This window comes from Musa acuminata, chromosome BXJ1-8 (assembly GCF_036884655.1).
Source record: "Musa acuminata AAA Group cultivar baxijiao chromosome BXJ1-8, Cavendish_Baxijiao_AAA, whole genome shotgun sequence".
In the NCBI taxonomy this organism is placed as follows: Eukaryota; Viridiplantae; Streptophyta; class Magnoliopsida; order Zingiberales; family Musaceae; genus Musa; species Musa acuminata.
The window spans coordinates 50,533,056-50,543,305 of record NC_088334.1 but is presented as its reverse complement, the minus strand read 5'-3'; the positions used below and the strand labels follow the sequence as shown (position 1 = coordinate 50,543,305).

Below are 10,250 nucleotides of genomic sequence, written 5' to 3'. Positions count from 1 at the left end.
CTCCCTCTAAAGACTGCCGCTGGCCCTGCTCCCAGCTGCCCACCAAACTCCTCAGATGGACCCCAAAGCCTTTCCTCCTTGGATTTTGCAGCTCCCACTTTGATTCTCTCTCTCTCTCTTACATCATTCATAGGACACAAAATCATATGTGAAATAGTGCAAGAAGGCAGCAGCCAACCAGTATAAATTGGCATCCATGGCCACGCCACAACCACGCATGAACACAAACACTCTATCTACATCAGCACCACCTCACCACCCACTGAGCTACTCCACATTGGTGCTTGAGGCTGAGCTCATGGGGAGGCAGAACGGCGATCCCTTTGCCCTCCACGCCTCCATCGCGCTGCTGCAGGAGCGGTTCAAGCAGCTGCAGAGGGTGAAGGAGCTGAGGGAGCAGCGGGAGCTGCGGAAGGTGTGGAGCGAGGGCGAGCCACCCAGCTCAAGTGCTCAGTGTGGGCAGCAGAACTGGCTCTTCCACCCCGACCTGCCATGGCCTCCGTCGCGCCGCCACCTCAGTGATCACGTAGGACCCCATGCACCCGAGAACGCACCTTCCATGAGCCTGTGGCCCAGCAGAAGCATTGCTCAGAATTCAATCACAGGACATGAGACAGATGTTGATACTTCTCTGCACCTGTAATCTATACCTGCTCGCCTGTTTGGTGCATCAGCTCGAAATTTCCTAAGCTTTTTCTCTAGTTTTCTTGGATTGTTAGTTGTCTTCTGTACCTTCAATTTGTGAAAGTGGTGTGTTAGAAGAGTGAAGAAAGATTTGTGGTTAGCAGTCAAGACTTTGTGACCTCAATGTATCTCTCCATCTCATTCTTTTCTTCTCCTTTTTCTTTCTCATCACCTCTGAATCAGTGCTTATTTCCATCAAATTCTCAGTTCATCTCATTATCATACTATTCACCAACTCCCCTTGGATTATAAATCCAATATTAACATGAAGAAAGAGCCACAAAAGATTAAAAAAAAATTGAATGAATTTTATAATTCAATTATCATAATAAATATTTTGAATAAGGTTGCTAAAGTTTCTAAAGATTAGTCTTAACAAATATCATGATAAAAATTCTAACTGGATGATCACCAATCCCCAAACCCTAAACTTTCATTAAAAAAGGACCCATTGTATATTAATCTATGACACAATCTGTGCTCCACATCTGAATACTAAATGATCAAGAAATGGGCACAACCCACAATGCTGCATAAATTTGTGCAATAGATTTGATTTCAATGTCTTGAAAGATATGAGCAGCAAGCCTCCATGCAGCCTCCTGTTTAGCTTTGGGGGTTTGTGTCTGATAAGAACACAAAGTTACAAGCCATGTCCTGTGGCATTCAATCATGTAAAATGTCCTCTATGGTCTCTGCCACTGTGCATGAGCAGATCACAGTGGAAGAAGCATGCAGCTTCATCAGAGGCTACTGACTGCTTTCACATGCTCTTCTTGCGTGTGGGGTGTTGAAGCCATGTACTATCTCAACCTTGGAGCTGCATGGGGATTATTGACATGTACTTGGTGTTGCTACAACAACAGTAATATTTTCCTTACCATTTATAGTGTTAGGATTGGACAGGCAATGATGCATAGTCAAAATTATGCACCATATGCAATCAGTGTAATATGCAAGACTCATAAATTTCATCAACAAAAATAAATATACAATCAATGTAAGTAAATTTTTAGAAAATGTAATATTTTTCACCACATATATAAGGGACTAGACAACACTTTTTTTTTTTGGGTACTTGTAGCAATGAAATGTCAAACAAAATGATCCATAGTCAATGTTCCAAATCTTGATATATATAGACATTATTTTATAACTGCTTTGGAGGAAAAAAAGCCATAAGTACTGCAATGGTCATAAAACTAAATCAATCATTGAATATAACAAAAAACAATTGGAACAGCTTGAATGTTTGATTGGATCAAAGAGAAAGATAAATGTGTCAAAAATTGAGTTTTCTATAAGTTGTTTCCTTGTCCAATGTTCTATCTGTATCTGATCCATTTTGCACCCCTAATAATGGTCAACTTTTTGCATGTTTCTTGACTTGCTTCCACTCCAAGCAACAGCCACTTCTCATGATATGTATAATGACTTGTCTTCTCTTGTCCAAAGTGACAATGAAAACCTAATCTTGTCCATGTGTGGTTTTTCTATATGTCTAATCAAAATCAACAACTTATTCCACACAATTTCTTGTCTTCTTGTTGGTGGATGGATGGAGCTTGTTCTCTTGTCTGGAAGCATCATGCCTATCAACAATGGAATATCTGAAGAAAAAAGATGAGAAGAAGCAAAATCACATAAATCTCTCTTAATGCATAAATATGATTAATTCCCCCCCCCCCCCCCCAAAAAAGGACTTCAAACAACAAGTACAAATTTTTTTTTTTTTGCCATAAAGGAAAGAAGAACATGACACAACCACATTGTTACAACTTTCAACAATAGTATAATTTTAAATTTGACTTTCTAATATCTTCATATATATTTTTTTAAATATATCTACAATCATTTAGAATTTATTTAGATTCTGCAAAAATGTTACAACCCATATGGGATCATAAAAATAATAATGTCTAACCTTCATGAAAATAACATTCTTCTCATGACATGAGACTTTATATTATATGTCTCCCTTTATTGGTGGAAGAAGTGTTAGTATTCAAAGATATGATCAACAAAATAGGTTAAAAAATATTTCTTATTGCCAAATAAAAGAGAAATGCCCTTTTGATACCCACTAAAAAAAAGTTAAATAAGAAGCTCCAAATGATGATCCCATCAATTTCATGTCTAGCTGTGAATGAGACCATCATCTTTTTATCATTGTCAAATTTCTATTTGGAATTATTATTATTGTTATATATATATATATATATATAATGAAAATAATGAAATGCTGCAATGATAATAATGAAAATTGGAGGGGTAAATCTCAGCTTTGTAGCTGCACATCTGTTTGTCCAGCTGGGTCGAATCGTCCTTGAAAATTATCGGGGTGATATTATTTGTTATTTCGCGTTGGATGAGGATAGTCTGTCTTCAGTAAACCAGGCTACAAAAGTGTGCAATGACGTGGCAGATCTCCATTGGATTGGGCCCCGTGGTTGCCCGTCTATTATCATGCTCCACGTTTTGACGCGTTGAAACCCGAGAACTAATATCACGACACGAGTTGAGTTACGGATACGGAATGTGGTGGATATCTGACGGCGGGATGAGGTGGTGCAGGGCGAGTACGCTTCTCGATATGCGCCACGTAACTTGATTTAAGTTTAGTCGTGACTTGTGTGATCGTTGTCTTTTTCGGGAGGGAGGACTTCCAGCGCACGAGAAAACGCGAGAGAGAGAGAGAGAGAGAGTCCTAATCCCTTCTCTCGGTGTTACTGCGATCGCTTCGATCACGAGGCTTCCCGCTGTCCGCCCTCTGGGAGATTCAAGCTCCAGGTAATGCAAGCTTGCTGTTCGTTCGTATTCGTCCCCCTTTGGATCCTCCGATTTCCGACCCTTTTCTTTTTGTTATTTAGTTGAAATCATGTTGGATGTGTGGATTCTAATGCGAATCGCCTAATTCGTTTTCGCACTTCTGAATCGCTTGCCGTTTCTACTTTAGATTAGGGTTCTAGAATCCAGAGACGTGCACTTTTTAATCTTCTGATCCTCCCTAGAAATAAAAAGATTGGATTTTGGCGGCATTTATTGGCGAAAATAAGGATCTTGAAACGTATTAGTTTTTGATGCGTACTTCTTTTGCTAGTTGCATCAGTTGGATGCAAACCCTCAGGTAAGGCATTTTTGGTGATGCATATGTTGCAGGTGAAGGTTTAACAGCATACTAAGCAATTGATTTGGGCACCTCTTACTGGTGCAAACCATCACCAGCAAGCCCCACCGGCAATGCTTCCTCCCACGCCAGCCTCCGAGGTCGGTCCCTCGCTTCGTCCGACCATGCAGACTCACTCGCATCCCAAGAACCACGATAATATTCTAATGGCGAAGCTCCCCCACTGAGAATGCCAGCTCGCATGAGGCCTGGCCCATCGAGACAAACCGCCCAGTTGCCGTCACGGGAAACAAAGTAGAGAAGGAAAAGCAAGGGGACAATGAAACCACTGGACTGAGGATGAAACAGAGGCTAAGATGTTCCAGCTTAAGGCCAGCGAGGTCAAGCAGGAGACTGTGAGGCTACAGGGAATTGCACTTGCTAAATCAGAGAATGCTGAGCAGCACTATGCCAGTATGTAACCTGAAGCATTTTCTTGAAGAAGCAGAAACTGAGAAGCAATATCTGCTTGAAAAGATAGAGCTTCAGGAGATCAGCAGTGGAAAAGTAAAAATCCAGGATTTATTGAAGAATGTGCTAAATCAGAGAATGCTAGGCAGCACTATGCCAGTATGTAACCTAAAGCATTGTCTTGAGGAGTATCTGCTTGAAAAGATAGAGCTTCAGGAGATCAGCAGTGGAAAAGTAAAAAATCCAGGATTTATTGAAGAATGTGCATAGCATTCGATCAAAGGCAGCAGGGTAAAAGTAAAAATGAGCTGCTGCTGACTGCCCATAGAGATTCCTGGTTCTATTTTATGTAGTAATTTACAGCCAAGGATTAGTAGTCCACAACCAAGGAGTGTTGATATTATCATCTGGATGTTGCTTGATGTAGTTCCAGTTGGTCTTTTGAACCAATCTTCATCTTTATATGATTTGATGCTTATAATTAATTGTCTTTACTCAGGTCTTTGTATTGAAGTGGTTTTCATTCTTTTAGAATGTGCTTGACATTTCTTTTGTAGGCTCATCAGGGGAAGCACCAATATTAGAGTTTGTTGTTTTCTGGATAATTTGATGGTGTGGTATTTAGCCTTTGGTAGTGCATCCTATTACTGTTAGGTATCTGCTAATAGTTTTGAGCTGCAGATTTGGAATCACTTATTTTCTTTAGTTTTTTTTGTTTGCTTGTCTAATATTTTTTATTTTATCTGAGATCATTCACATTATTCACTCATGAAGACTCCGATTCTTTGTGTATCATTTATTTCTGCTGTTGAATCTGCTCTTAGCTTCAAGGGCTTTGAGCATCCAAGAAGGAAATAAGGTAAAAAGTGGCATCTTAAAGCTGACCTATTGAGGATCCAACTTTGACAAATTGAGCTGCAATAGTGCAGGTAAAGTCCAAAAAACAGTCCTTTTCTTTTTCATCCTTGGTGAATGAGGATCAATTTTGGCTTGTGAGTTAAATTTGGTGCACACTGAACTACAGAAATATGGATTTTTTTTTAAATCGAATGCTAAATTAACAGGGGGGCTTCCTTTATTATGAGATTGTTTGAGACTCAATGGTGTGCATATTAATTGATAGTTTTGCTTCAAAGGTTGTCTTTACCTGTTTCAATCTTAAACTAGTAAAGCCATAACAGTATCATGACAACAAAGGCATGAGCAAATTATTTGGTTTATGTTTCATGAATCTCCATTAATAAAATGCAAGCCTTTTAAGGTTCTCTTTCCACCACTTCCATGTCAACTTATGCTTCACTTCCTCTTACTACCATGGTTAATTACATTGCTGGGCAGTATCAGTATGACATGAGAACTCAACTCCACCTTTGATCTCCAGCCATGAGCAGGCACTGTTGCATTTCAAGTTCACTGTAAATTAACTGGTTACCAAACACTCATCCAATGTTACTTGCATTATGTGATAATAAACAGAAAGTAATCAGGTCAATTTATGCCCCAACTGGTTTTCAACTAGACAATTAGACTGGATCAATCTATTGATTGGATCAAGGGATCAGGAGATTTGAGATTGGATCAGGTCATACAAAATCCATTGATAAATGTGGTGATCTATCCAGCAATTCTTTTTCTTCTTGTTCTTTTCTGATCATGCCTATCCCCACTAAACTAGTGGATGATGATAATGGATGAAAAGGACATCCTCTATGCTGACAACAGAGAATATTCAAACTAGCATTCAATGCAATCCCAATGCACCGAACTTTGTCCTAAATTTTAGTATATCTTAATAAAGAGATGGGAAGAACCTTCTATCACATATTCCAAAATTTAGTTCTCCCAGATTTGGGATCCCAACACAACCATATTCCATGATTGTCACTGGCCCAGCAACTTAATGCTTCCAATTGCCAACAGGCTCCCATCATCATAACACAAAGCCTTTTTCCAGTCTTTGATTTCCATTGTCAAAATTTGGAGCTTGCTTCAGCTTTCAGTGACTCCCACTAGAACAAAAAAATATGATTACACTCAATGCTTCTGCTTATGAGTGACAGGCAAAAGATATTTGTCAAAAGAATGACAAGTTCTTGATTTGATGGATTCGCAAGAAGGAAAGATCTCCACACAAGGCCAAAATATTCCCTCAAATCTGATCCCTTGTCAACATCTCTTATCTATCTGAAATATAAAATGTAAATGATATATTTGGTTTGCCACAATCCCTCTATGAACTGTGGACTTGAATAGATTTAATAAATTCCATCCTCAATTTAGCTTTGATTTTTCTTTTTCATTTTGATCACATAGAACAAAAAGACAACACATATAAGCCATCTTCTCTCAATTGTACTGTACAAGCAAAAACATTTCATCTTGTCAAAAATTTCCATTAAATTGCAAAAATTACAAAAGCAAATCCTATATTTACTGTCTCCAATATTACAAATGAATTTATTACCTTATAACATTTGCAATTTAGCTATCACAAATATCATCCTAGTTTTGAACATAGTTTATGCACATGTCTCTTAAAATAATTTTCATTTAGTATTAACTTTATTATCCTCCAAATCACCTCAACATCCAACACTCATGGACTAGATTGAAGGTTAAATGTTGAGCTTGCATTGATTAGCTTTTTAGTAATTTACATATATTTACCTTTTGGGCAAAATTGTCCTTTACATTGGTGTCAATGTCCCTACTACAATCAAAGAACAAATAGTGATATGGTATATATATATATATATATATATATATATATATATATATATATATATATATATGGCCTTTCAACTACTAATAAACAAAGCAATACACATAATTAATAAGAACATAAGTATCTTGTCAATCTTAACAATAGAAAATATATGCATTTTTCGTTTCCCAGTACAAAATCCTCATGTAATTTTCAAACTGCACAATTCTAAATGAAGAAAAGATGAAGTTTGAGTGAGATCTGTGGAGTTTAAGAAAAAAAGTTAGTCTAATTTTTATACCAAAACATGTTCTCAAGATGTGAGACTATATATATATATATTAAAGACACACCACCAACCATGGATTGACTATAACCAAAACAGTCCAAACTTGGCTAAAGATCTATTCGATGGCTGTAATCAAAGATTCCACTGACTCCAATCTTCCACACTGTTTCCACATCAAAAGACAGAGTCATTACCATGCCACATGTCAATGGTCTGAGGTACTGTTCGTGCATCAGTCCTTGTTCCTTGTGCTGCAGATGAGGACCTCATAATGCACTCACCATGCCCTCTTGAATGGGGCATCGGGCAGCTCCGTCTTCAAGTTCCCGAGTCTTGTATCAATCAGATTGACCCCCCTGCCTTCTTTGTCGAGGCGCGGGATCGGGAATCTCTGGCCATAAAAAAGGGAAGTGACTGTTCTTCGTAAAGGTTCACTGCCTTGTGTGTTGTCAAGGATTTTAGAGGGAGGAGATGAGGCCGGAGGTTGGGGTGAGCCCTGGGACCGTGCCTGTGTACTATGGAGGTGGGAAGCTGATGGCTGTGGAGAGGAGGATGAAGGTGGCTGAGGTTGTGCTCAGGTGTCTCTCATGTGCGTTTGGGGTGATTGCTGCTGTTCTAGTAGGATCTGACACTCAGGTTAGGGAGTTCTTCTCTGTGGAAAAGAAGGCCAAGTTCACTGACATGAAAGCTCTGGTGTAAGACCTTCTCTTCATCCTTCCTATTTCTTCTGTGGTTATTACAAGTTCATTTCTGTGTAGATCTATGAAGAAACCCCTCTCTTTTTTGTTTCTAATTCTTCATAACACAGAAGATTCAAATGGTGGTATTTATGAAGTCTATATATATATATTTTTACACTGTTATAGCATAAATCTCAGATTTCTGAGTCCATATATGGTTTTGGTTGGATTGACAGGTTCCTAGTGGTAGCAAGTGGGATAGCTGCAGGCTATAGTCTGCTAATGGTGGTGAGGAGTGTGGTGAGCATGATGAAGGGGAGTGTCCTCTTCAACAAGGCCTTGGCTTGGGCTATCTTCTCTTGTGATCAGGTAGCTGATTAACCCATGTCACCATTGCAGCATTAACTTAAAAAATGTTGCATTGAATGAGAATCTCTACCTTATCAACTGACCTTTTAGTTCTGGTGGTAGTGACTTCTGTGGCCAAAGTTGCTGAATAATCAGCAACTGGTGTTGATGTTTTGTCTGGCTTGTGAAGTACTAGACAAAGTTCTGCATTGTTGATAATTGATTTACAAAATTAAACTTTGTAGACAGAAAAAGGGCATTTGCCATTGCATCTAATATTTGTTTAGCTAGAGAAAAGTCACCTCTGCTTCATGTGCTCTTCACAGCAGATTTTGTGCATAGGCCAGAGATTCATCTGAGGCCCTAAACTTGGCCTCAAGTTCATGATTTATCTGCAGAGTCTGGCAGGCTATGTGGGCACTACAAATTTATATTTCAGATGGTCTTAGCAATCTATCACATATTAAAAATAAGTATCAGTATTACAAAAACTGATACTTGTAAATTTTCTCTTGTCAAACCTAAAAACAAGTAAAAATATGATCTTGTAAGCTAAGAATGACAGTGATAAAAAGCTATGATGTAAAAAAAAGTTCATGATGACATGATAGCAGTGTCCAAAACTACTCCAGTTCATGCATTGAATATATATATTCGATCAGTTCAAATTTTGGATGTAAGGTTTGTGCCGATCTACCCAAGTACATGTAAGGCAGGAGTGTTAGAATATAAATTGTCTCATCAAAGGTTTAGGCTTTTAGATAAAATGATAGTGATAAGAAAATATATAAGACTGTAATCACTATTTTCATGCATGGTGTCACTTCAGGTCGTGGCGTATCTCACATTGGCGGCGGTGGCGGCGGCGGCACAAGCTGCAGAGCTCAGCCAGTTCGGCCAGACAGAGCTGCAGTGGATGAAGGTATGCAACCTCTACCATAAATTCTGCAACCAAAGTGGGGGGGGCATGGTGAGTGCCTTCCTAGGTAGCCTCTGCATGGTGGCTGTTTCCTCGATGTCTGCCTTCAACCTCTTCCGCTTGTATGGCAAAAACAAGGGCAAGCGCAGTGGGAATTTCTAGGTGTTGTGTCCTCAGAATGTTCTGATCTTGACTGATAAATCCAATTTGAATGCATGAAAGCCTTGTAAATTTTTCTATCAAGATCTAATAAATGATGAGACAGATTCTCTGAGAATTTTTTGTTCTGGCCCAATAATAGATTTAGGATGAACACAAGATCCATGATATTAGAAGGGAGAATGTGATTTCTTCCACATCAACAAATTATTCTGTGTACTCTTCAAATCATCATCTTAAATCACATAACCAGGGAGGAACCAGAAAGCTTGTGGTGATAGGATGATGTTTGTCTCTCCTTTCATAGTCTTTTCTTTTTCTGCATCATTTTTCTTCACTTTATTGCTTAATGCTTGATCTGTTTCAAGCTCCATGGAAAATGAAAACTTGGCTAAATGCTAAATCATATTGTTTTAACTCTTTTTTGAAGTTCCCCACTGCATCACTTTTTTTAACATGGATGATGGTATAGTATGTGGTTTAATATTGATATAGTGTCATTTATATTTATATTTATATTATATTGTTACGATAGGATATAAAAAACCATCTAAAATATCTAATGCGATCCAAAAGCTTCTCTATTGCACATAATGCATCCACCAAAGACAAATAAACATCTAACAATATTATTTAAAGTGTGTGTCTCTCTTTGATCTGTGATGCATTTGCTCGAGATAAAAGAGCATGTGTAAGTGTGTAACCCAAAGCATTTCGATGCAGCCAAGTCATCCCCTTTGGCACAATGCATGCTCTCAGGACACAAACATAAGGCATCTAATATGATCTTACTAGATAAAATATATCCCCTTACATAACGATTTCATATCATACATATGAATTAAAACATACAATGTTTCTATACCCAATGAATCCATCTTGGACTAAGG

The 10,250-nt window shown here is 38.4% G+C and overlaps 2 protein-coding genes and 1 long non-coding RNA gene across 3 annotated transcripts; all 3 read left to right on the top strand.

Moving 5' to 3' along the window:
* Positions 1 to 196: 196 nt before the first annotated feature.
* Positions 197 to 643, top strand: LOC135680434 (uncharacterized). Its single transcript, XM_065194314.1, has one exon. It carries the CDS (start codon positions 197 to 199, stop codon positions 641 to 643), a length of 447 nt encoding a protein of 148 aa, XP_065050386.1.
* A 2,694-nt stretch (positions 644 to 3,337) lies between these two features.
* LOC135589225 (uncharacterized) lies at positions 3,338 to 4,755 on the top strand. Its single transcript, XR_010476653.1, has 2 exons — positions 3,338 to 3,474; positions 3,844 to 4,755. It is a non-coding gene; the product is annotated as an uncharacterized LOC135589225 (long non-coding RNA).
* A 2,734-nt stretch (positions 4,756 to 7,489) lies between these two features.
* Positions 7,490 to 9,478, top strand: LOC103995783 (CASP-like protein 2B1). The gene is made up of 3 exons (XM_009416478.3): positions 7,490 to 7,949; positions 8,171 to 8,303; positions 9,112 to 9,478. The coding sequence occupies exons 1-3, from the start codon at positions 7,726 to 7,728 to the stop codon at positions 9,361 to 9,363; spliced, it is 609 nt and encodes a 202-aa protein (XP_009414753.2). The 5' UTR covers positions 7,490 to 7,725; the 3' UTR covers positions 9,364 to 9,478.
* Positions 9,479 to 10,250: the final 772 nt, after the last annotated feature.

Excerpts from the sequence above, each read along its gene's own strand:
- LOC135680434 (XM_065194314.1), top strand. The coding sequence starts at position 197 with ATGGCCACGCCACAACCACGCATGAACACAAACACTCTATCTACATCA.
- LOC103995783 (XM_009416478.3), top strand. The coding sequence starts at position 7,726 with ATGAGGCCGGAGGTTGGGGTGAGCCCTGGGACCGTGCCTGTGTACTAT. Across the intron at positions 7,950-8,170 it reads ACTGACATGAAAGCTCTGGT|GTTCCTAGTGGTAGCAAGTG; the intron begins GTAAGACCTTCT and ends TTGGATTGACAG. Across the intron at positions 8,304-9,111 it reads CTATCTTCTCTTGTGATCAG|GTCGTGGCGTATCTCACATT; the intron begins GTAGCTGATTAA and ends GTGTCACTTCAG.